The sequence below is a fragment of the Paramacrobiotus metropolitanus genome, unplaced genomic scaffold (assembly GCF_019649055.1).
Source record: "Paramacrobiotus metropolitanus isolate TYO unplaced genomic scaffold, Prichtersi_v1.0 Parri_scaffold0000053, whole genome shotgun sequence".
Taxonomy (NCBI): domain Eukaryota; kingdom Metazoa; phylum Tardigrada; class Eutardigrada; order Parachela; family Macrobiotidae; genus Paramacrobiotus; species Paramacrobiotus metropolitanus.
In genome coordinates this window covers 521,464-547,840 of record NW_026570273.1, presented here as the reverse complement: position 1 = coordinate 547,840, position 26,377 = coordinate 521,464, and the positions used below count along the sequence as shown (strand labels likewise).

General features: G+C 43.6%; 3 protein-coding genes across 3 annotated transcripts; 1 reads left to right on the top strand and 2 right to left on the bottom strand.

Moving 5' to 3' along the window:
• Positions 1 to 578: 578 nt before the first annotated feature.
• Positions 579 to 1,440, bottom strand: LOC129592527 (uncharacterized). The gene is made up of 2 exons (XM_055488585.1): positions 1,305 to 1,440; positions 579 to 1,220 (listed from the first exon to the last, which is right to left on the bottom strand). Exons 1-2 carry the CDS (start codon positions 1,398 to 1,400, stop codon positions 579 to 581), a joined length of 738 nt encoding a protein of 245 aa, XP_055344560.1. The 5' UTR covers positions 1,401 to 1,440.
• A 17,853-nt stretch (positions 1,441 to 19,293) lies between these two features.
• On the top strand, positions 19,294 to 20,675 carry LOC129592526 (acidic leucine-rich nuclear phosphoprotein 32 family member A-like). Its single transcript, XM_055488583.1, has 2 exons — positions 19,294 to 19,320; positions 20,286 to 20,675. Exons 1-2 carry the CDS (start codon positions 19,294 to 19,296, stop codon positions 20,673 to 20,675), a joined length of 417 nt encoding a protein of 138 aa, XP_055344558.1.
• A 2,546-nt stretch (positions 20,676 to 23,221) lies between these two features.
• LOC129592525 (uncharacterized) lies at positions 23,222 to 25,118 on the bottom strand. The gene is made up of 4 exons (XM_055488582.1): positions 24,635 to 25,118; positions 23,900 to 24,414; positions 23,600 to 23,809; positions 23,222 to 23,464 (listed from the first exon to the last, which is right to left on the bottom strand). The coding sequence occupies exons 1-4, from the start codon at positions 25,116 to 25,118 to the stop codon at positions 23,222 to 23,224; spliced, it is 1,452 nt and encodes a 483-aa protein (XP_055344557.1).
• Between the last annotated feature and the right edge of the window lie 1,259 nt (positions 25,119 to 26,377).

The following is a 26,377-nucleotide window of genomic DNA, read 5'->3' as shown; positions in this document are numbered from 1 at the left end:
CCGCACACGAAGAACCCCAGCCTGCTACAACCCATGCCTTGGGCCAGGGAGGCTCTAGAGGAAATGGTTCATTCAGCAGAAGGTCCCAAGAGACTGCAGACGAGAGATGTAACTGGCGCAGGATCGTCGCTGCTTGTAGGATCTGCCAACAACCAGGCGTTGTCTCTTGATCCTCATCCGTCCGACCCGCGTTTGCTTGGACGACAGGGTTCGTTATTTTTTCAAAGAACGCCGGGATAGTAGAAACTAACCATTTCTGGGTTACTGTCAGTTCACAGTAGTACATGTATTGTTGGAAAACCACCCTTTGTACATGTATGCGGTCGAGAGCCGCGTTTTGTATATGTGTGCAGTCAATAGCCAGTATTGTGGATGTGAATATCGTTCGATATTCACTGCTTTTTGTATGTATGTAATTACGCGGTGGCTCCAGCTGGGCTGGTTCAAGTCCAGCCCAGCTGGTCGGAATCAAACCGAGAAAACGCCCTGCATATTTTATTAAGTGCGAAGTGCTACGAATCCGTGACCCATTGGTCACTTAGTAATTATATTGAAGGCTAACTAAACAAACACCAAAACTAAACAAAAAGGTCAAGCAACTCTTCCTCAGTCAGAACATGATCAACCAAACGTTGATCAGCCAAATACTCATCGATGCTACCATATTCTTCCACAATTCCCATGTCGTCATCGGAAACTGGAGATGAGGATGGAAGCCCGTTACACAACACCATACCCGGATTGCCATCCTCGATGACACCCCACATCGGTTCCGCTAGGACATGCGGTAGGGGGGCGGCAGGCACTGGCTGCGTTATGCCAGGTGGAACTAATGGTGGTGGAGCAGAGTAGGAAGCGGGGCCGGATTCCGACAAAATAGCCATTAGCGGTTCAGCAAGCGGAGCCGGAAGTGGAACCGTCGGAATGGGCTGCGGCTGGTTGGCGGGCACTACGGGTTGCGACGGACGAGCAGGTGGAGCTCGTAATGGCAATCCGACGCGCGCACGAACAACCCGCGCGGTGGACGTTGGCTTCGGCTTCTCCACTTTTACGTCGTCATCATCGCTGTCGTCGATGGTAATAACAGGCGGGTTAACCACGGGAACGGTTTGCTCTTCACCACGCATCTGGCGGATGAAGAAGACGGCAGCCTGGTGGTGCTTGGCGCGCTCTTCGTGGTATTCCTCTGTCAGCATGTATGACGGGATGTACCCGGCAGGCTATAGAAACATGACACGCTTAATACGCTATATGGGTGAAACAAAAATCTGGGGTGACTATGATTGTGTAGACAGCGTATGTACCGTCTTGCTGAGGGCATCGATTTCGGCTAAACGAAGACTAGTAGCGAATACCACATCTTCGTTAGCCGCAAGGTGCTTGACCAGGGGATGTGCCATGTTGGTGGTATAAAGGATACAGTACAGAAAGGCGAAGAAAATTTAAGAAAAACTAGGAACGCTGTGCAAAAAACAATATCTGCACGTGTAGCGTGGCTGAACGGTCAATAATTTCACTCGGCAGACGAAATACAACAACTGAATGTGCTTGCAAGGTAATACAGTGCATTTATGTAAGATTAGCGTGGGTCACCAGGCAACGTTGTCAAGGAAACGGTGCATGGGAATCACTAAGGACGCAGCAAACTTACAAACGCATACAGTTCATGAAATTGCACGCTGTTTACATTGTTTGTTTGGAATCCGCGCCATTGTAACACAATAAAAATGAGCCATGTACACAGTAACGATTACATGGTACATACACATGGCAGCCCGGGTAAAATACCAGGTACCACATTGTTCTGATTAGAGGGAAAACAAAATTATTAAACAGAACACAAGACAAAGTCGTAGTAGCATTAGTTTGAATCGTTCAATCAGAATGGAAACGTATAAATACTTAAGAACACTTAACAGCGATGTACGGGAAATTGTTCTTGATGGTTATACAGTGGATAATGTTGTATGGGCTAGCTTAGAGCGCTTCACTCGTGTCAGAAAAATAAGCGCAGTTAGCTGTGAAATTTATAATCTTATAGGACTGCCTATTTTACCGTCCCTACGAGTACTGATGCTTAACGACAATTTCTTGAGCGATGTGGATGACCTGGTTGAAAAGTGTCCAGCTTTAGAAAAACTGTCCCTTGCCTATAACCAGCTTTCATTTCCGTTCCAGGTTGAAAAGTTAAAAGATTTAACCAGTCTTCGTGTATTGGACCTTAGTTATACTCCGTTTTTCTACCGGAAGGATTTCGATATTACTATGCGTTTGCGTTTTCCAAAACTCCAGTCGCGCACGATGACATGGGAAAGCTCTGAAAGCGAGAATGACGAAGAAGAGAACAGCAGCACCTGGTTTTGCATGACTAAAATAATGCATTCTAGTAAGCCATGAGATGTTAAGAAGATCTTGAAGGTTAAGTCTTTGGATATGTCTACTGTGCTGTTTCAGTTACACCGATAATGCTGTTTGTGATTTTTACCATGGTGTAACGTGTGTGTGAAATCCATCAGATGGGGTTTGTCTATTAGTTAAACCAGAGTCAATAAAACTGTCACTCGGTGTCTTAGTACTGTTGGTTGTACTGCCATCCTCCACAATCCCACTGTTACATAAACCCACCGCTGAGTTGTAAAAGGGGCATGCGCTCATTTCTTTGCTACAGAGAGTTACTGCAAGTACCAATATTATTTGACAAGTAACGTAGTCATAGCAACGGTACGTGGTGCCAGGTACTGTTTTGGCTACCTTGGTTACGTATGTAAAAGCAACATGCAAACAGTCGGTAGTTATCAGAATGGACCTTTCCGACTGGATGCTTACGGATGCTCCGTTAGAGGAGCTTGGTTTAGAATTTGTCTCTCCTACAGCTTCGAATAATGTTAACGCTCAATCTCTACCTAGTCCATCGTCGAGCTACTGGGTAAACGAGCTTTTGCTACCAGTTACGAGTGGGCTGACCGGAACTGGTTTTGATCTCCAGGACGGGGAGGTGCCGGTAGTTACCAACTCGACCGCATCACTTGATTGGTTGGACGAACTTTTATTCCCAGTTGTCAGTGCTCCACAGGTAGTGCAATCAACGTACCAGGAAGCTGCGTTCCCTACGTTCACTGAGGAAGTCGCGTTACCTCCAGGTGATGTCCTGACAACGTACACCCCAGAAAGCGATTGGTGAGCGGGTTTATTATGGTACACTCTTTGGGTTAATAAAATTGGAAACATTTTTTAATGAAACCGTTGTACATGCAGCAATGTATATATACTCTGTATGAGCGGTTTGTTGATTATAATACGAATAGCTCTGTACGATTATGCTAGCACATAAAGTGCAACTGAAAGGTCACGGAACTGAACCTTGTCATTGCAGCTTGGCCCACTGTCTAGCGTCGATCGGATTGCTCCCTGACTCCACCCAGTACCATTTTGCTATTCCGGAAACTGTGTCGGAAGTTAATAACCGCAGCGTACCGGAAGCCACACTAATCCACATTCCTGAACCAACAACACGGGAGCCAGAAAAGACAGTCAGAAGAAGAAGCGGGCTAAAGAGCATATTATGCTGAAAGTCCAGTCTCGGCAGCCTACAGTTAAAGCTGGCAAGCTCCACTGCTACATTCAAAGTACAGGGTACACTGAACTTGTCGTCACGACGGAGCCTTGGACCCAACTGAGTGTGAACGGTAACGAGTTCGGCCGCATTGCCTTGTACTTGCTGAACGGAAGTTGGGAGAAGGATATGGCTGACGCTACAGTCAGTACGAAGAAGAACTGGGTGCCACGCGAATTGTATCGGCAGTACTCTAACACACTTCGATCGCGTTTTTTTCGGTCAAACAAGCGTAAGACCTGTTTTCTGCGATTTGTACGATTAGCTGATGATCTAGAGTTTTCAAGATGCCTCGTGGTTAACAGCTTAGCGATACGAGAACTTGTGAATCACCGCTCTCTGCTAATGATGTATGTGCGTGCTAATGCTAAAGAACCCGATTTTGTTGTTCGCGATAACGATTATCTTGACGATGATGAAGAGGAAGATGAGTAAAGCTAACAGCACAATATAAAACTACATACTAAGTTCTGTTTAAGTGGTTATGATTGATTGTGGTAAAACGGTGAACGTAATTGCAAGAAAATGAGAGTAGGTGTTTCTTCGGACTCAAAGCGTTTTAAGAGGTACAAGGTTGAGCGAAACGCAGATTGGGTGTTTAACTAGGAACCGACTAAAAATGAAACCAACACGGATTGCGTATGAGACGCATTTGAAGATGTTCAGAATGCACAGGTTGCGCAAAAGTTTTTAACATGGTTAGGTAAACATTGTTGTGACCGTAAAGATTGTTGAACAAGTTATAATTAATTTGGTATACGTTCCGCCTTTTAATAACATTTGTGTTCATGTCACAATACACATGAAAATCAACATCTGACAAACCACATAGAACAAAAACTAATAATAAGTCAAACTCGGTTTACGGTAGGGCTCAATAATTAGAAAAACACATTAACTGCGTAAGGAAATAAATTTGGACAAAAAAGAGCTGAACTAGTAGACAATAGTGGCGGATAATAAATAACTCGTTAATGAAAGGAACGCCTCTTCCTTCTCAAAGGTCACTCTGTGACACCCCTGTAAATGTCAACACCTGGAGTACGAAAATTAACATAAAAAACCAATTCGTACCGTTGGAATGGATAGTTTTTCCGGCCACGTACGCCAAGGTGACATGAACTGCAGTGGCCGTTTCAATACCGGTCAAAATATGTGTCGGTGAGTCCAAAATCATAGCCATTTCATCACCATGCAAACCGTATGACCAATTATTGGCTTCGCGGCAGCAGTGCTGCGAATTCACAGCAAAGCGTAAGTAAGTAGCTCCATCGCAGTCCAGCTTGGTGGTGGCTGTAGCAGCATCGGTTCCTCCCCAGCTAATTACGATGTGACCTTTGGTACCCGGGGCCGGTAATGGCATACACAGAGGTAATGTCCACAGCAGACTGGCAGAGGGTTGTTGGGATTCACACCAAGCAAATCGGTGTTCACCATCCAAGCTAATGCGACGAAATTCCACATCTAATGAACACTTGGAAAAGGCCATTTTTGCAGTCAAGAAGTAACACAGAGGGAATGACTGAAAATGCGAATGCGTCTTGCTAAGCTCGTAAATTTTGAAGGTAACATAACGAAACTAGGTACGTTGCTGGGCACCATGTATCGTACCCGGACACCCATGTACGGTACAACGGTACATGTCAAGCAGAACCTTGCAGCATGTTAAGTAAACCTTTATTATTTCGTTTGTCGTTATGAACCAACTTTTTTTTAATGTAAAAACTGTGCAATGCTTACCGGTTTAACTGATCTGCCTCCGGACATGGAACCGTACCAACTTTCGGCTGCCGATGTTGCGGATTGCGCCGCTTTGGCAGTCATGGACGACTGGGTTGATGAAGATCAGGGCGTCCTATATCAGTATGGCGGGCAGTCAGCGGCACTCACGGAAGATCAGATACCACTCATTGATATTGATGAGCATGTCACCATTGACTGCACCGGATACAAATACTCGAAAAAGTACAAGCTGCACTTCAAGTGCTTTGCTGTAAAGGTAAGCCTAAATATATGGTACCCCTAAATCACTACAGTATTTAATTTGCGGTATGGTACAGTGCTTTTACTTTTGACAACAGTAGAGTTAACTGAAGCACTTTATTTTTAAGGTGTCCGACCTTCAAGATATTAGTTTTGCTGATATCCCGTTTATAATAACGTTCATCTTGGAGCACATTCTACAGTCTGTGTTAAAAAATATCAGTGACACTGAGCTGGTGCGTTTGCGTATCGACTCGCACTCACTGGAACGCCCCATTTGGACTCCACCAATACAAAGGTCACAGTTAGATGTAAAGCGCTGGATGGACGAGATTGAAAAAGTTTTGCAGTCTCATGAAGATTTTATTTTGGATGATACCTTTGAAATTTCTGTGCAGTATACCGAAATTCCACACGGTGGTTGTCGGAAGGATGTGCCGCAACTATTACGTCGAAAATTGCAAAAAATGCGATCGGTAATTCAAGTGAAAAATAGCGACAATTTGTGTCTGGCGCGAGCACTTGTACTGGGTAAAGCGTACGCAGACAATGACAAAAAACTTTGCCGCCGCCTTCGCCGTGGAAAGAAATTGTGGACCAATGAAGCGAAGAAGTTAATTCACCGAGCTAACCTCGACCAAAGAGTGTTCAACCTTACCGACATTCCGTTTTTTGAAGCCGCACTTCCTGAATATCAAATTATTATTGTCAGTCTGGACCAGGGAAACCGGATTGTATACAGCGGCAAGGTAAAGAATCGGCATATTGTTCTGCTGCTGTACCAAAACCATTTTGATCTCCTGCTGTCGCTCCCAGCTTTTTTTAAACGATCGTATTGGTGCTACCAGTGTAACAAAGGTTACTCTAATCGCACAACTCATCGTTGTAGCATCGTTTGCCACCAGTGTTTGCGGTCAGACTGTGAGCGTGATATGACAGATGTTATACACTGTGCGGACTGCAACCGACCGTTTTACGGAAAGGGGTGTTACGATCATCACAAAGTCGCAACAAAGAAGGATCGTGGTAACCGAACAAGAACTCAAAAAACCTTGTGCAGCATGGTCCGTGTATGTGAAGACTGTCAGTGCGTCGTCTCTATGCGCAATCGAAAAGCCGGGAACGTTCACCAGTGTGGTGAGATATATTGTAAAAACTGCAATGTGCACATTCTACCGGAAACGCACAAATGTTTCATGCAGCCACATTTGGTCACAATGGAGGAACGGCAAAATAATCAGGGCGCACATTTTTTATATTTCGATTTTGAGACTTATGTACGTGAAGATGGTGAGTTGATTCCCAATCTGGCAGTCGTTCAAGATGACAAAGGAAACGAATGGATGTTTCCATCGGTCCGTGAGCCTCTGGGTACAAGTATTATTGATGCATTGTGCTGTTTCCTAGTGAGTGCTGACCATAAAGGGTATTACATTATTGCGCATAATTTCCGCGCTTTCGATGGCTACTTTATTTTGAACTGGTTATTAAAAAATGCCATTACACCAAAAGTTATAATGAACGGGGGAAAAATTTTACAGCTGGATGTACCAGAATTTAACATTCATTTTCGGGACAGTATTAATTACAACCCCCAGAGTTTGTCAAAATGGCCGGCTACATTCGGAATTCCTGACCTAGCCAAGGGAACTTTCCCACATAAATTTAATCGTCCGGAGAACTGGGATCGAATTCTCGAGTATCCAGACTTGGACGAATACGGATACAAACTAATGGACAAGAAAACCCAACAGTCCTTTAAAGAATGGTATGATTCGGATAAGGTTGCAAAAAATAATCTTTTTGATTTCCGCAAAGAGTTTGTGACCTATTGCCAAAATGACGTTACCGTTCTGCGTCAGTGCTGTCAGCAATTTCGTTCACTATTTATGGAGATAAGCAATGGTCTCTGCCCTTTCACTTCCGCTTTGACCATTGCCGGTTTATGTAATCTGTTTTGGAGGTCGTATATTCTGAAACCGGGTCAAATTGGTCTCGTTCCACAGCAAAGATTTGCAAAAAATCGTCTTCAATCTACAAAAGCCTTGAAATGGCTTTCCTGGATGGAGGAAGAGGATAATTGTACAATACAGTCGATGGTATCGGGTACCGAGCATAAAATCGGACCTTACTTTGTAGATGGATACCGTCAAGATACTGGTCACATTTACGAATTCTATGGTTGCTGGTACCATGGCTGCCCTACCTGTGTTGACCAGGAAACAGTGCACCCCTATCGCAATCTTCCCATGAGAGAAATCTACAAAGAAACGGTAGACAGGGAACAATACCTCCGTTTCCAAGGACACACCGTTACCACAATCTGGGAGCACGAATACGACGAAACCGTTAGGACCAACCCGGAAATGCGACAATTCCTTAAAAATGTGACCTTTGTTGAGCCTCTGCATCCTCGTAATGCTTTCTACGGCGGCCGCACGAATGCTGTTCGATTGTTTCATTCAGTTCAGTCAGATGAAAGAATCATGTACTTCGATGTCAATAGCGAATACCCCTTCGTAAACAAGAATCGACGGTATCCCATCGGTCATCCTGTTATCATTACAAAAAATTTCACAGACATTGCCGACTATTTTGGTTTGGCACATTGCACCGTGCTACCACCGGGAGATTTGTGGCTACCAGTACTACCTTATCGAAGTAATGGGAAACTGACCTTTCCTTTGTGTGCGACATGTGTCAATCAGCAAACAATGGAGAAATGTGAGCACACAGACCGCCAACGGGAACTGACAGGTACATGGTGCACACCGGAACTGGTTACCGCAATTAACCGCGGATACAAGGTCACGCGTATATATGAAGTTTGGCATTACGACACCTCTGAAGATCACTTGTTTAAAGCATACGTGGACAAGTTTTTGAAAATCAAAACAGAAGCGAGCGGATGGCCTGCCGGTGTTGTTACTGAAACGCAAAAGCGACAGTACATCGAAAATTTCCATCAGCGGGAAGGTGTCCGATTGGAATATGATAAAATAAAGGAAAATCCTGGTCTGCGATCTCTGTCCAAACTGTGCCTAAACAGTTTTTGGGGCCGTCTAGGGATGCAGGATAACAAACTCAACACGTTGTACGTTCATGACCCCAAGGAATTCTATGAGATGCTGTACTCAGGAAAATACCACGTTCATTCCTGGGATCTTTTCAACGATGATGTACTGCAACTGACGTACACCAAAGAAGATGGGTTTGTTGAGCAGAATCCTAATACAAATGTGGTCCTAGCTGGGTGAGTGTAAATTTTGAGCATTTGGTACATGTAAAAAAATTATTAAACGATAATGTTCTTTAGCTTCACAACATGCTGGGCCCGACTCCATTTGTACCACTTTATGGATTTGGTGAAAGAGCGACTACTGTACTTTGATACAGGTAGATTACTATTTCAGTGACTTACTTTATTTCCAAGTACAATTCTAGTATTTGCAGATTCTATATTTTTTGTGTCGCACCCCGACTTACCAGATCCCCCGTTGGGAGCTTTTGGGTGACCTAACAAACGAGCTCAAACCTGGACAGTTCATTACCGAGTTTGTCAGCTTGGGAGCCAAGACCTACGCCTATGTAACCAACGACGGGAACTCGGTTGTCAAAGTGAAAGGATTTACCATTAATGGTCAGACAAAACAAAAAATCAATTTCCACTCAATGTTGAATATTCTACATGATTCTAAACATATTGATGTGCATTACCGCGATATTATTAACCGTGTGAAATCTAAACTTATTTTGCGCAACACAGACATGATTAAACGCCTGCAAGTCACTTATGACAAGCGGAGGATAACGAAAAACTGGAATACTGTACCGTACGGATACACAGTTGAATAAATTTATTGTGCTTTCATGAAGTTGTGTATCATTTCACCAACCGATTTCACAGCATTTTCAATTTCATCGGCATTTCTAATACCTAAAAAATTACACTTTCCCGAAGAAAACAACACGGCTGTGCATGATGGTAATTTTAAACTCAAACCACTAAACAGCTCTGGAGTATAGGTCAAATCAAACAAACAGCTAAATTTTTCAAGATTTATACAGGTGTTATAACTATGCACAACAACAATATTGACAACTCGAAATCCAGTCGCTTTACATTTAATACCAATAGACTGTAGTAGAGACACAAACCGTTCGACCAAATCTTTTGCAGCAGGCTCTGAACGTGCACCATTTACGGTAATTTTCCCATTGGCGTACAGCTGACAATGCGCTTTGTACGGAGACAAAATGCGGATTAACAATCCAGAAAACTTTCTTGGTATGTATTGCGCCATCGGGACTGACTTCTCAATCTTCGCCAAGTTCAAAGAAGTGTTTAAATCCGCAACGGCAACGACATTCATGATTTTTGGCATCGCAGTAGAACCACAAACCAAAACGAATTGCTTTACGCAAAGTCGTTTGCGGCAGGTCAGTCAAGCGTTGATAAACAGGACAACCGGAATCCTCCAGATTAAGAACCTCGGGAACATACTGCTCTAGTAGCCGGCACTTTTCTAAACCTTTGGCATAAAAAACCAATTCCGAAGGTCTTCCAATTTTGCGGAAAATATCTTCGAATGCGCAACCGATTTGATTATGGCGAAAATCTCCCTTTGTGCTCCATACCAAACCGTGTGAATGTCGGGCCTGTCTGCACAAATCTCGAGAATGTTTCGAAGCGCTTCGAGGCAAACTGAAGGTGTATTGACCACTAGCGCGCTTCTCTGGGCACGAAAAAGCCAACTGCTTTATGTATTTAACTTTATCAATAACAAACCAGTCCGCGTCCAGAACACATGGCAGCGCCATGATAATACAAGTTAATATACACTACTAGCGTACTCTTATTAGAAACCTTTATGGTCATTTTATGTTACCTAGCACCAGGTGGATATAGTACATGGTACCATGCACTTTGCATGGCACCATGCACCGCGGTAACATAGTACCTGGCACCATGCACCGCGGTAACACGGTACATGGCACCGTGCACCAAGTTGTGTATCTGGTTCAGGTTGGATAGAAAGTAGAATTCATATCTGGTTTACCACCGTCACAAAAAGTTTTCATTCATAGCGCGAAGGGATTGAAGACAACTAGCTTTTTTGAATTTTAGTTTTAGTAAAAGTTGGTAATTATCAAGAAAATTTTGTGTGCAATGGACCCGACAGTACCATCAGTTCCACCGTCAACATCAAAACCGGGCAGCAAACGCCGTCGCCCAGATGGTTACGAAATCGGTATGGTTAAACCGAAGTCGGAAGCAACCATCCAACCGCCCTTGGAGGTGCAACCCAAGTACCGGGCTAAACCAGTTGAAGGGCATGCTCGCCTGGCTTTTTTGGAAGCAAGTAATCCAGTTTACCGCCTGGGAAACGATAAATTCGTTCATGTTGGCCGCCAGTGGGGTGACACGAAAGTCTTTATCGGTGAATGGAAGGAGGGACCTGCTGGAAAATGGAAACAAACATGGGGGAAAATGATCGGTGTTAACAAAAAAGGATTTTTACGCTTGGCGTCATTGTTGTTGACCGGTAAGGCCGATCTGGACCCAGTGGCCCGTGATATGTCTGCGGAAAGTGGTCGTTTGACCCCGTTATTTCTGTTGGACCAGGGAGTGTATTTCAACTGGAGTCGGTACAAAAGCTCTAACGTTGCCAGCATTCGTCGGTATCAGGTTTCCAAGGATGGAGATTTAGTTCCAACGAAGAACGGTATTTCGTTCGGTGAAAGATGCTACGATGCGCTGAAGGAACTAATGCAGGACTTGACACTGTTGAAAAACATCGTCAGCGTGGATGAAACTGTGGGACATGTAGACGGAAACAAAAGGGGTTGGAATATGAAACCTTATGCGATGACATTGGGGATGCTTTAGTTAAACTGCTGGGTGAGCGGTGCCCAGATGGCGGATTAATTTTGCGTGATGATCGTTTGACGGACACTGAATGGGAGGAAGCGGTTCAACGCCTTTTGGACTCGCGTGTAGTGCATGGAATTCTGTTTGGATATGAAGAATTGAGCCCAAAGCAAGCTCTGAGTCTGGACGTTGCAAGCTACCTCAAAACCAACGAAGACCAGCTCCGCAACCAGGTAAACTCCTGCCTCACTGATTTCTAAATGACTGAAAATCCTGACTAGCTGTTTATGCAGGTTTCTTGAATCTTGAATCTTTTTTTTCTCGTTGTTCTGTGTTGCTTATAATTATGTTTCTTGTGTTTTTTGTATACGTTACCATCAAGAGAAAGTACTTGCGCGTTTTCTGTCACTGTTTCATTGTGTTGCTTAGTCTTCTATATTTGTTGTTTGCGTTTGCATATATATAGCGTTACCCTAAAGGAACAATATACAGTATGCATGGATTGCATGGAAAAAATATATCATTATTCGTGATGCTAATTTCTTTGCATGTTTATTTCATTAACCGTTTACATATCTGACGGAGGTAAGAGCCGTCAATAAGTGTTGTATTAATATCAAAAAAAGAGTTGACATATTGACAAACCATCTTGTCGTTGCTTATTCGATTATCGGTAAATAAGTGCACAATATTAGTAAACGTTTCACCACTAGCTCTTCTCAGAACAAAAAACAGGCAATATTGCCCACATACAGTGCTGTATTCAGATTGAAACTGCTCGGACTGGCAAACCACAGTATTGTTTTCTGTAAGTGTAGAAAAATTGGTAGAATATGACTGCAAAGGTCTACCATATGAGTCGAAAACCTCCATAATATCGTCTTTAGTTTGGTATAACGCGATCCAGTGTTCCCCGTCTTGGTCTGCTGGGTCCGTGTTTACAACACACGCACCGGGGTACGGTGTCAGGTTTGTTGGTGCTCTGTCGCTAGCATAAACCCCTCTGAATATTGGGGCCGTTACCGGATTTCCGTGTAGACAGTTAGCAATTTGTTCCGTATTCATGTTGAAAAGTCGGCAATTAATTGCCGGTGCTGATTTATCTCAATAATGCTGTCATATATTAACATGCAAACCATCATAATCGTTGAACTCAACGGTTTACTGAAGGCTACCGATACACTTAGATTGCCTTGCTTTATCAGCGTTAGTGGGCCACGACCAGTGTGTCCTGGTGTCAAATCAAATCCGAATATGGTGAACCCTTGGTTGTATTCGGTACGGTCAAAAGGCAATCCATTTTGTAAACTGGGTCGATGTCCCAACGTGTCCAGCAATCCATCATAGCATTCCAACGACATATTGCGCTCGAAATCGCACATGTACGGTTTTGTTGGATAGCTTTGTCCGTCGACTTCGACACTGATCTGCGTAATACCGAAGTGTTGAAAGTTAAAGGGATTTTTCTTTAGGGTGCCATGAAAGTCTTCACTGTCGACAAATCCGATAAAGACAACTTTAGGAATTTGTCCGATTTGAAGATTACTAATCACGGTGCTTTGCGTTTTCTGGGGAATATCAGACACACGCATTACCACACGCTCAATGTGATATTTGACTGTTTTTTCAATAACTCTCCCGCAACTGCTGTTAGAAAATCAGGTGAAGGTATATATCGCCGCACGGCTAGTCGAGCATTCCGAATAAACGGCTTAAACGATTTGGTTGCATCTTTATCCCACGTACGCAACGCGAATTCCGGTCGGCTCACCACTAGACGTATGTTCAGTGGTACACCCGTGCACAAAGGTTTGCTCTGATCAAATAGATCGGAAAATAGCTTACCGGACAGCTGCACGTATTGTCCTGTTTGAAACAATGCTTTGCGGTTTTTTTCACCTTTGTTGAGAGCTTCGTCGTTGAATTTAGCGGGCGTATCTAAGTAGAATGCAGCGGAAGTTAGCTGGCTGTCCTGGGCTTCTCTAGCGTATGACAGTAATGATTCAAAGTAGGCACGGTACGGGTAGAATGTTGCCGCGTCCGAGATCAAGCGGTTGGCGACCGTAACGTGACAGGATGAAAACAACGAGTGTAGGAAATTATTAACTGGTGCAACTCCATCTTCAGCAGTTACCAACTCCCAATCCCCGGTCGTCTTGCGTACTTTAATACCGACCTCTATTTCAAGCATCATATCGGCTAGGCTGAGCAAACCTGCCGTACTAGGTGGAATGAAAAAATTGATGTCGCCGGCTGATCCGTTATCGGTCAAAATTGTTGTGGGGTTGAGTTTTTCGTGCTCTGTACGCCAACGGTCCGTAAGAGTAGCCGGCAAGGCAAACAGCTGATTCTCCAGTTGCATCGCCGGCTCCGAATGTTCCATCATAAGCATCGCCATCTTTACAGAAAGTCAGGAATACTGGTCGGAGGTATGCGTTTAACACGATGAACTTTTCGCTTAAATCGTCGCTTTTTACGAACTCCTTCACCTTCTTGCAAAGCTAGACGTTTACCAATTGCCGCACCTGCCCGGGACGTTACTTCTTTAATAGCCCCGGTCGCCGCATCTTGCAGGTGAGGAGTAGCGGCTTCTAAGGCTGCTTTGGCATGAGGCGCGGCTTTGCGTAAGATCGGTTTAGCAAAACCAGTAATCTTTGCCAATAAATTTTTCAAAATTTGAGGAAATCCAGAACCGTTTTGCAGGGTTCCTCGATACCGAATAAGGGCACTTCCACCCGTTTGATTCACAAACACGTTGTCATACCGCCGAGGGTCGGGTACGTAAGCTACTAGTGGCATCTTCAGTACAGTCGTTGAGGACGGAAGTGCAGCTTGACCAATGACTTTCCCGTTTGGAATTTAGCGTCGTCACCTAGGTCATTAGCAATAGTCAGATGAATGGTCTCAAAATGTTGGCGCAATACTGGAACGTAATGGGGAATATCGAAGCGTGCTTCCACGATCTGGTTGACCTCTCCTCTAATAGGTACAGCACGCAGAAACTGCGCCGCGGTATCGCCAATCAAGCTATAGTCCGCAACGTCGCTGTACAGGAACAAGCTTTGATTTCCCAGTAAAGTGTTAACGGGGCGTTCCGAAAGAAAAGTCGTCAGTTTAGGGGGAGGTGCTTTAGTGAAAAATGATAGGTACTTAATACGACTTGTTTTCGATTCAAATGGAAACGGGCCGCGTGCATTAGAATGAATTTCCTCTGGGACGTCCGGTTTGTATTCACTTTGCTCAAATCCTAATATTTTTTGCAATGTAACGGATCCTGGGGGGAAGGAAACTGAAACACGATCGTTACCGATTGAAAGTTTAACGCGATGATTAGTAGCCGTCAGGAACTGCAAACTGAAGGCCTTGTTGTCATGTAAAGCACTCTTGTCTTGATGAACCACATCGTCCACCATGTACGGCCCAATTACCGGTACAAGATTATTGATAGTTTCCAATAATAAATCGGCATTTTTATAGTTTCCTGGCGGAATGACCAAAATCTCTTGGTGAACTACATAGTCCGCGCTGGTGATAAAGTCGTCCTCTTTTTTCACACGAAATTCTTTAACTATATCCAAATGTATTTTCTGTTCAGTTGGAAGAGTGTAGAATGAATTTAGATACTGCAGTTCCACCAGCGCCATTTCCCACTTTCCCTTGAGGGTAATGGGGTGTTTTAGTTTTGTGGTCCAGTTTGATGGAGTGTTTGTCGTGTCAGTAGCGACATCGCTTGGTAGCGTTATGTAGAATGGGGCTCCCCTCAAACATGATGTTAACACCCAGGAATCGTGTTCGGGTCCGTATCCTAACCAGCGCACCAGAGCTTTCTTTCCTCGTCGTTTAATAACAAAATCAATCGCGTATTTTTGTCTTTTGGGTTTGAAACAAGGGACAGTTCGTGTTCGTAAAATGTCCCTTTAATAGATTCGCCTTGATAATCTCGCACCCGGTACACAGGAACTTTATGCGGAATAACTTGATGAACGTAGAACACTTCTTCCTTAAACCGGTAAGTGTAACCCTTTTCTACTTTTGTCTTGTGCACCGCAATGCGTACAGCGTCACCAACCTTGAAACGAGGTTGTCTTAACTTTTGATTTTTGTACAAAGCATTGTACACGCGCAAAGAGTTGTCCTGGCTTACATCTACTGGCCGCAGACCGTGAGCACGATGTGCAGAATGATTGTACGAGTACACAAGATCTTGCAACTTGTCAATATAACGTGTAGATAAACGTGATCGGAACAGTCGAAACATTCGTGTCTTGATAGTACGGATCACCCGCTCCGCCATTGCACATTTTACATCTTCGTTTTCCGAAGTAAAAATCATGATATTCTTTTCCTTCAGAAATTTCTTTACGGTTGTGTTCAACATCTCCGTTCCTTTGTCGTACTGCAACTTTTCAGGCTCGCCCAGATCAATAAATGCCTTGCTTAACGCTTCCTTCGTGTCAGTTCCAGTCTTGGTTTTTAACGGTTGCACACTCAATTTCTTGGAGAAACAATCAATGACGAAAAGTAAGTACTTATATCCATCGTTTTCTTTTGCATATTTAGCCAAGTCAGCCAGATCAGCTTGGAACTGCTGTTGCAGGTTGGTGACAACTATGCGGTTGCGCGGAAAGCGCTTCCGCGACTCCTTGTTGACAGTGTACGCATCGATTTCCTGCAGTATTTCCTGTGCTTTCCGTTTGTTGGCTCTTGTCTTTAAGCTGTTTCGAAATCTTTGGACGCCGCCAAGACCGCCGGGGTCCCGCGGGTTGAGATATTTCTTCATTAGCTTCTCCATTATTACAACAAGTTGATACGCAGTTGATCTTAAATATTCGACACAAGCGTAAGACTGTTGGAATAAAGCCAGACATTATGGTAAAGTAATCCACCGAATTCTGTGAGCACCGCTACCTTTCTGGACCGTACGAGAACGTAATTTTCGCTTTGGGTCGTCTACAGATATATCGGATTGTCGCTTTTGTCCTTTTAAGGGGGTAGAGAGAGGAAACAATGGAATTCGTTTTTGCTTGCGCGGTTTTGGATGCTCTTCTTTGCCTTTGCGTTTTTTTCCCTTGGTAGGAAAACTCGCTGGAAAAAGTGCTAAACGCTGACTTTTTGCCGGCGATTGTTGATCCGTATCGTCTGAGAGGTTTCGTTTTTGACCTTTCACAGGTAATGACTCTGGAAACAATGGCAGGCGTGGTAGCTTCTGGGATGTGTCGCTGACTTCCTCGTCAGTCCTTTTTCTTTTCCAGCCTTGACTTCTGTTAAATTCTTGAGGGTCTGCTAACGGTGTTGGTTGTGTAACAGGATCAGTGGACAGCTCCAGAGGATTTTCGTCCGGTAAGGCTTTCTGCTTAAGTGCCAGGAAACGCTCTAGAATGCTTGTTAGTTGGTCGGCCTTTTGGTATTCGTTTAGATCGTTTCGGTGAAGCGTTTTGGCAATAAGCTCATCTAAGGATACAACTGCTCTAGCTTCAGGCGGTTCTTTGTTGATTTGCAATTTTTCATGCATTCGGTCTTCCATGATACGTCGAGGAACAATGTAGTACTCATCCATTTCCAATTAACGAAGTCAGGACTCCCGCGAGAACTGGTAAAATTGCTCCAATAAATCCTCCCTGCTGCAATATCTTACGCTTCTCTTTCAACGGGTATCGTCGTAAAGCAATTAGCTTTAATGCTTTTCGATGGCGTTTGCACTTGTCCATCTGTGATGGGGAAAGGGCGACTGTATTTTTGACTATATTGACAGCAATCTCTTCCAGAGCTTTCATCTGGGGTTTGCTCATATAGCTCATCAAAACACGTCGCTGCCGTGGCTTCAGTTTCTGCAGTGTTATTATAAATGGCGCCAAAGATTTTACGCGTTCAGACATTTTGGAAGTGCTGAAGAACCGCGATGCAAATAAATCCTCATCTGTTCGTGTGGAAGCACATGGGAGCGTATCCGTAAATAGTCTGGGCAGGTTGACCTTAAGTCCAATATAAGCGGTTGGTAGGATTGCGAAGTAACTTTATTATAGGCATCCACAAGGTGTTTTAATCCCGTTTGCCTAGCCAAAAGTGCTATCTGATTAACATCTCTGACATTTTTAAAAAGTACCAAATATTGCAAATTCAGGGTTATATCCCGCATGCTTTTTCCTTGCTTAAATAGGTTTTGCAGTAGAACAATAACTGAAACATTTTTATGGTGAATGCCACGTGTGAAAAGGTCAGCGCATCGCACATCCTGGCAAATGTCGGTAGCCAGGTCGTCGATGACCACCAACGTCTGCCGATTTGTATCAAGCAATTCCAAAGTGCTGAAAAGTTCGTCCAAACCCTTAATGAATTCAATAATAGGGATTGTAGATTGGAGAGTCTCAAAGCTTTTTTGCCAGGCCCCATAACAGTAAATAATTTTTTCTGGTACTTTATCAAAAACATGATCTCGTTGTTCGATTAAAGAGAAAACAAATTGTGACTTTCCCGACATTGTAGGACCGCAGACGGACATACCAAACGGTGCGCAAAAGCGCGGATACTCTTTTAATGTGTTATACATCTTACAGGCAATGGACTGCACTGCTTCATGCACAAACTTAAATATTCACTTTTATGAAAAAAACAGCTTGATGACCTTTCTAATTCCAGTTCGACATATGGGACAATTTTGAACTTTTACTGCACAAGACAGACAACATACTGCATGACCGCATGGATCGAATACCGCTGTTATATTCTGTGCAATACATATTCGACACTCTTTGTACAGATCACTTTCTTCATTATTCTCCGCTTTTTTCTTCACCGAATCCTTGATTTGCTGTATGGCCTCTCTTAATTCTTCGACGGTTTGAAAACGTTTGACAGGTTGTTGACGCTTTTCTTTTAGGGCTTGCACAATATGCGTGTAATGGCACCCACTGTTCAACGCTGACATAACAATGTACTCGTCGTGATCGTCTTCGTCTTCTTCAAAAATCCACCTGTTACGCTCCAAACCATGCAGGCGTTGAACGTCGGAGATAAAAGCTTGACCTTTCTGCTCTATTAGGTGCGGACACTCTGGTGAAAACTTTGCATGCTCGGTCCACGGATCGTCATCAGTCTCCCAACGTTCGATGCGTTGCCCACATGAAAAGCATTGCGCACAGTCACCCATTTCCAGAGAAAAAAAACCAGCACTGGCAAAATCTTTAGGGTGCTGAGCTAAATGATCAGGCCAACTGGCAAATGTACTAAACCGGTCCCGGTACTGTCGCATTCGAGGCACATAAACATCCTCTTCCTTAATACCCGCCACGAACGTACAGCCAGGGCTAACTCGCCTGTGTTCGAACAAGGGATTGTCGCCGATAGCCCACTGGGCGAGACAGCATTTACAGGATACACATTTAACTCGATCGTCAATTCCTGTGTATACGAAGCCAGCCTCAGCTAATGAATACGGTGAAACAATTGCTAGAGGCCAGTGATTAAACGTTCGTAGACGCTTTTCCAAATTCATGACGGTTTCTGCAATAAAAGTTAAAAATCCTTTATGAATCTATTAAAGGTTAACGATAAACATTAAGCATACACAACATGGCGGGTATACAACACATGCTTCCGGACACCTCAGGTGTCCAGAAAAAGTGTGAAAAAGTTTTGCTAATTATTTTGTATGTAGTATTCTTCATAGTTTTTGCCGCTTTAATAGTGATTGAAGGAATCGGAAAAGTATTACAAAGCGACCATTGGAATCAAACGATACGAAATAACTCGCTATAACTCACATCTTCATTCAGCAGCAGAAACCGCGGGAATTTGTAAATTGGGATAGCTCGGTCTGGTAGGTAATATGTCACTCATCATCTTAACCTTGAAGGTATGTTTTTTGTCCGCAAATTACAGTTGCTGGGAGCTTTTTGTGTTGAGGTCCGCAACAACGACCATTCCGTTAAAATAAACTAGCCACCTGTGGTAAAAATCTCGAAAGCTAAATCTGTCCGCTGATCCCGAACACCACCGCATCAAAAGCCATCCACACAACGTGCACAACAGCGGACATTCGCGTTTTCGGGAGCTCTTCGACATTAGGGTGGGTGGGTATTGTAGTACTTAAATAAAAAGGATTACTTATTTTCAATTTTTCTTACCTTTCACAAATATGGAAACCAAAATCCACCCCACTCAAGCTCATTGGTCGGTTGCGATGGTTGATTCAATCGAGCCACATTTTGAATGTAACCGGTACCACGCACATCGCAAATATACGCGCATTTTCTGCTTCTCAGAGCGTGCTCATACCACACATCGAGACTACGTTCCCAAAACACCAGCTCCAGCCCACAAGAAAAACACTTTGCGTAATGAACGGCATTAGGTGTGTAAAAAAAACCAGCCTCAGCTAAAAGAACTGCACCTGCTCGATGATGTGGGTGACGATTACGCCACACCTCAAAACTTTGCAGGCGCGAGGCAAATGTTCGGTATTCTGGACGTAAAACTGGGGTATCTGATGAGAAATCTTGTTTGAAACTCATGCTCATACTTTGGTTTTATGGACAACTAAAAGCAGTAACGTTAACGGAAACGTTACGTGCTGCCAAAGGGTACATGGTGCCAGGTACCGGTGTTTAACACCAAGCAACGTGCTTGGTGTCAGGTACCAAATATTTGCGAAAGTACAACTATTATGCAGTAGCTACTTTCAGTGCGTTTTCGTTTGTCTCATACACTTTTCTAAAAACAATCATGCCTAGCTTGTCAAAAATGCTTAACGGTTTAGATTATCTCCGAACTCTGAATTCCGACGTTACTGAAATTATACTAGACGGTCGTTGTGTACAGGAAGATGCCTGGGTCGAATTGTCTCGGTTTCAAGAACTGGAAAAGTTCAGCGCTATTGACTGTGGCATTCGCAGCCTCCTGGGTTTTCCGCTACTGCCGAAATTGCGTGTCCTTGTCTTGCATGATAACCAGCTGGATGAATTTACCGTACTGCAGCACACATGTCCTGAACTGCAACGTCTGGGAATTGCCAACAACTTTGTGTTTTTCCCATCCCAGCTGGAGCCGCTGCGCCACCTACCAAAGCTGGTATCCCTAGATGTTGAGGATAATGACGTATGCAACATCCTACGTTTTGAAGTCTACATGAGCCGTAACTTCCGAAATGTCAAGAGACACGTGGTAGATTTCTACGACTCGGACAGCGATGACGACACCGGCGCTAACTGATGTTTTGTGCAAGTACTGTAAGCCATGTAACGCTGTATACCGCTATCTGTTTTTTCCTACAAATACCTCAAGTTTTTCTGCCATTTCCAACGTAGTTGTAAGCGAGATATCGAATTACTTAAGCTATAATTCATTAACCTGTTTCCTGTTGTTTTGTTGTTTTCACCCTCAAGATTTTTTTGTATAGAGTAACTAAGCGTTGCTAATTCATTAAATATCACTTGTTCGGTTGTTGCAGTTTGTTCTCACTTTTTTTTAATACTTAATTCGGCACATACCAGCTAGAAATACACGCAGCACAAAATAATAATGTCAAAAAAACACATATTTGAAATATGGTGATCTTCAGAATATTATTACAGCAACCCATATAAACTAGTACGTGTCTACAATATCGTCATCAACACTGTACGATTCCAAACGTTTACAAAAATAGTCCATCAAGAAAAGCTGCGGTGTGTACCGTGGCCAGTAGCGTTCCCAGACCGGGTTTCCAAACAAGTCCAGGTGTTTCAGGTTCTGCAGGTCCATCAGCGGTAGGAACGCATGCTTCTCACCAAACCAATTGTCTGCCAGGGAGAGCTTTTCCAGATTGGGGCACATTTCGGATAAACGGGACAGGCAGCCGTGCATTAGCAAGTAGTTGTCATTCAACACCAGGGTACGAAGATTCGGGAGGTATGGTAAGGCACTCAAGTTATATAACTCACAGTTCCTCATGCTAAGCGTATGTAAGTTTGGAAACCAAGGCAACGTCTCGAAGTCACGACGTCCATTAACAACTTCAATACGCCGGCCGTCCAGGTTAATAGCTGTGGCTGTTAACGGTAGTGAACACAAATGCTCATAAGCACTATTAACTTTGGAGGAAAACGACATGGTTTTAACGTTAAATAAGACGAAAAACTAAGTGTTGCTGAATACCGACTTTATTTTCACAAAAACACGAAGGTGTCAGAGTTACTGCTGGCTGTTTATATTAACCTGGTGGTACATGGTGCGCGGTTTCCTTTCGACAACCATTGGTACATGGCACCAAGCAACCATTCGCATAGCAACCGTACTTGGTTTTCGTGCACGGCACTGATGGAATAGTCCAGGTTATTTAAAAGCATGCGCAGCGCAAATTACCTTTACTTTGATTTTGTAAGTTACCTCGTCTGTACTTTCTACAAACATGGAGTCTAAGAAGTTTCCATGTAGTAAGTGCTCAAAGTCCTATACATATTACCATGACATGAAGCGCCACCATAAAGAAAAACATGTCCAGTCCAGTGTTATGCCTTGCCCATTTTGCCAACGCCGCGTGCAGAGTCGTTGGCTGCTACGTCATCAAATGTCCACCTCTTGCCATACCGTACGCTCGATTCCCAATGAGACTTCTATGGTAGCTGCGCCCATCGTAACCACGCATGAAATACATACTGACACAGCTTTCTTTCCTGATTCTGATACATGTTTCGTATGTCCGATTTGTAGCGTTGGTTTTGGTAATGCACGTGCGCTTAACGACCATTTACTGATTGCTCAGTGTCGCTATAATGGATATAAGGATAGTGTATTCACGCAATAAATGTTGGCCGTGTTTATATTTCTCGGTTACCTTCCGACCAGTTGGGCTGGACTCGAACCCGCCCAACTGGTGCCGCCGCGTACTTACACATATACACCGCACTGAATATCGTTATTCGATATTCATTACAAATATATGGCTAATGACCGCACACGTATACAAAACGCGGCTCTCGACCGCATACATGTACAAAGGGTGGTTTTCCAACAATACATGTACTACTGTTCACATAACCGCTTGGCGGCTAAGAAATTTTATAGAACTGGCGAGAGGTTATGGCCAAATACTTACTTACATGCTGTCAGCGCGTACTGGGCCATCACAAATCTGTATGTGCACAGCGTTTACACCATGTAAAAGTTCGAACAGAAAATTTTCTTTCGTCTGTCTGAACGCTTGGTGCAGTACGAGGATGGGGTAAATACACGGGATAGACGAGAGAAAGGGCAAGAATAAGGGATAACCTGCCCAGGTCGTGCAACACGGGCATTCGACACTGTTTTGCTGACACAAATAAAATAACCGAAAATATTACGCATTAGTACCACCGCAAACTTTATCATTTACAACAATACCGTACAAGTAAAACAGTAAAACTCGTAATACTTACATGACTTTTGCACAACATCACAAACGAAAGAAATTCACTTTCTACACATTCTGAAAGATTTTTTGTTTTTCGTCGGTGTATTTGTGATGTCACTGAGCCCCTTAGAATTCTTTTTTCTCTTATTCTTCTGTCGCAGCTTTTCAACTTCTCGCTGTTCGAGTGCTTCAATCACTTTGCTGTCCGTTGCAATCAGACCAGCCTCCGCCCGCAAACGTGAATCTTTGAGTTTTTTCTTTTTCTGAGGATGAGCGCTCATGAAATTTTTTGTGCCAATCCGCAGCCACTTTTTCCGCGGGAACGGGGTAGTAAAGCCTTCTGCCTTGGTAATGGTAAACGCCAAAATCTCTTCTATTGCGCCTTCGGTCAAAAGAGGAATTTTTGAAGACTTCGGCGCACAACTTGCAGTTCGCTCACGTAAACATTGGCAATAGAAATAGGCAAGTCAGAAACCAGCTGACTTGGAACTGGCTCTACATAAGCCCGGCACACCGCATCCGGGTTAAACGGATAAATTCCGGAAGAAACAAACCCAGAGACAATATTGGCAGCCATGTTAAAATCATTCCACTTTTCCACAATGTGCCGGGCAAAATTCTGTTTGGTAACCTACAAACAACGAAATTCTTCTCACTAATAATAATAACTAATAAAAAAAAACTAAAAAGCGAAAATGATAAAACAAAACAAAATAATGAAGCAAAATAATGAACCAACAGAATAAAATTTGCAAAGTTGTTTTACCTCTTCCGTGGGAATCAGCGTCATCTGTCGTAGGTAATCCCGCCAGTATTTCTTAACAGGGCCGTACACTTTAATATCCATGGGCTGGAGTTTCCCAGTCTGGCCGGACGGCAGTATGACAACGGTGATGTCCTTATCGGATTTCATACATTCCGACAAAAATTCCAGATTGAACATATGAGAGCTATGCCCGTCGAGAAAAATCACATTCTAGAAAACAATCACAGCTCTTTTATAAATCAGAAATATTAAAAAAACTAAATACCAAAACTGGCTTAATCAACAAAATAAAAATCATACCTTCGCTGCCGTCATTTTGGGGATAACTTCCTCTCTGATGTAAGAAGTAAAAGTCGAGTTATCCATCACGCCCGATGAATTGAAACCAATGTAGCACTTGTCGTCCGTGCCCTCAAAACGAGATGCAAGAACAACTTTTCCATCAAACAAAATCAGTGGACGCAAAATTTCTCCGGCCGCATTGCCACCCGCAAGTACAGTAATTAATTCCCGGTCGTTCCCGTCGTAGTATGAAAGTACTTCCTTGACACCCCGCTTGGCATAAACGGTGGTTACTTTCTCAGATACTTGGAACGCCGACTCGTCGAAATTCCAAATTCCAGCGGGATCGTACAGCAGTCCGTCGGTGTTGAGTTCACTCAGCCGTTGTATCCAGCCTTCCCTATTTTCCACCGTCCATTCTTTAGCCTTTTTTCTGGAGACGCCGTGTGAGATTCGTTGCGAAATCTTTGGGTGCCTCTTAAGGAATTCACGGTGCCAAAACTTGGTAAACGTTTTCCGCTTCTCTGGCATATCTGTAAAAAATAACACCGTGCTACGGTAAAACAATAAAAATAATTAAAAATTAAAAACAACAACACTACATGATAATACTAATGCCATTTAAATAGTCTGCAAAATTTAGACGCCATTGACAGCAATCGAAGTGAAAACTATAAAAAAGCTTGTGTGTTGGCAATTAAACGGCAACAATTTTTTATCTTAATTTATTTGTTAAATTTTTTATATAAGTACCTTTAGATTTGGCCAACAACGGGACAATTCGCTTTAAAAATCGCTTGTCCAATGGTATGCCGTTCTCTGCACATTTCAGCAATAAGTGTTCGATGTAATCCTCTTCAGCTTCGGAGAATTTTCTTAGGTGAGCTCCCTTCTTTCCCGTACGCACTCCTCTAAGTTTCTTCCACAACGAAGTATAAGGAACCTTGAACTTTTTCGCAGCTGCATATTGCGAGAGGTTTCCTGATTTGTAGGCTTTCAGTGCCAACGCCATACGATCACTGTAAGCGTGTGGCAAAGGCAGATCATAAACAAATTCCTCTACACAGTCCGCACTCAAAGGTAGTCCGGAGACGGCGCTGGTAGACCCGAATGAAATCTCCATGGCAGATGCAGAAAATAAACTGGCAGGTAGCTGTACTTCTTCGCTGATATTCTCATCGCAATACACTATAGGAGGCGAATGCGCTGCTTCGGAGGGAGATTCCGAACTCTCCATTTCTTTAAGTTTAATTGAGTGTCAGCAAAATAAAACTCACAAACCAAAGCATAAATGATAATTTGACGAACTCATAAGCAGAACCAAAAGTACTCACAGTTACAGTGTTACTGTACAAGCAAAGTATTTGAAACAAAATGGCAAAACGGCAGCCCGTACTCAACGGCTAATGCAGTATTCTGTGCGCTAGCTTTCACAGACCGCCAGCCTTTGGCGGCTGGCTGTCCTGCACAACACGTGAATGGTTATCCCTTATGTTTGCCTGTTTTTTTGTCTATCCCGTGTATTTACCCCCTCCTCGTATTACTGGAACTTGGCGGTACATTAAAGTACGGCGGTACGTTTGGTGCAGTAGGTTTGGAGCAGTAGTACAGTACTTCTTGGCGGTACATTAAGAGCTGGTACGTAGTTCACTTACTTCACTTTGTATTTGCAAACCTACGTCGGATAGCTCTCAGGTGAGATATTGTTGCCTTCTTCAGAACACGCGATTTCGCAAAAACATAGATTTTCTATGCTAACACAGCAAATGCTTTCCTATGCTAGCACAGCAAATTCCAAGGTTTCTTTTGCAAACCGATGATACAATGCAATAACAATTAACGGATAATAGTGAATCATGTATTCATTGTCGATTACCTACTGGCTTAGTTGCATCACTTGCATGGGCAGCCGACGCGGCTGTTGGTAATTCCGTTTTACCCAGCACACCGTCGCCATTCGTATTCTTATTGCGGAATACCTGTTTAGCTCAACTGCTTGCCGTTGCAGGGGCTGGTTTTGCCACGCCTTTTGATGGCTTTAGGTGGTCCATCACATCTTGCACCGTCTGCAAAGCGACCATCGCACTCATTTAAACTGAACAGTTCGCCCAAGGCGGTGCTGATTTTAATTATGAACTCTTTTAAAGAAACCGAAAGGACGTACTGGTGAACGATTCGGATACAGGTTAGCCAAGGGAAAATTGCGAACCGACTGATAATTGCATCGTGATCTGGTTTTGCAGTATTGGATTGTGCGGCGCGCATCTGACCAGTTGGTCTATGTCGGGATAAGAAAGCGCGAACTTTGTTGAAAGGGTAGCCGTTGCTTGTATCCATCGGTCCCAATTTGTCAGCATCATCACACTTCCCGATGGAATCTGCTGCGCCGAGGATATATTTGCAGGTTACCGGTCTGCAGCCGCGCCATACCGTCGGCACACTTTAGTTATTTTCAGGCTAAAACCCAGTCACAACCCACCACGTTTACGTGTGCCA

Coding starts and splice junctions, on each gene's coding strand:
- LOC129592527 (XM_055488585.1), bottom strand. CDS start 1,400: ATGGCACATCCCCTGGTCAAGCACCTTGCGGCTAACGAAGATGTGGTA. Junction 1,221..1,304: donor TCGATGCCCTCAGCAAGACG/GTACATACGCTG, acceptor ATGTTTCTATAG/CCTGCCGGGTACATCCCGTC.
- LOC129592526 (XM_055488583.1), top strand. CDS start 19,294: ATGTCACTCATCATCTTAACCTTGAAG. Junction 19,321..20,285: donor TCATCATCTTAACCTTGAAG/GTATGTTTTTTG, acceptor CGTTGTGTACAG/GAAGATGCCTGGGTCGAATT.
- LOC129592525 (XM_055488582.1), bottom strand. CDS start 25,118: ATGGAGAGTTCGGAATCTCCCTCCGAAGCAGCGCATTCGCCTCCTATA. Junction 23,810..23,899: donor CCAAAATGACGGCAGCGAAG/GTATGATTTTTA, acceptor ATTGTTTTCTAG/AATGTGATTTTTCTCGACGG. Junction 23,465..23,599: donor CGCTGATTCCCACGGAAGAG/GTAAAACAACTT, acceptor CGTTGTTTGTAG/GTTACCAAACAGAATTTTGC.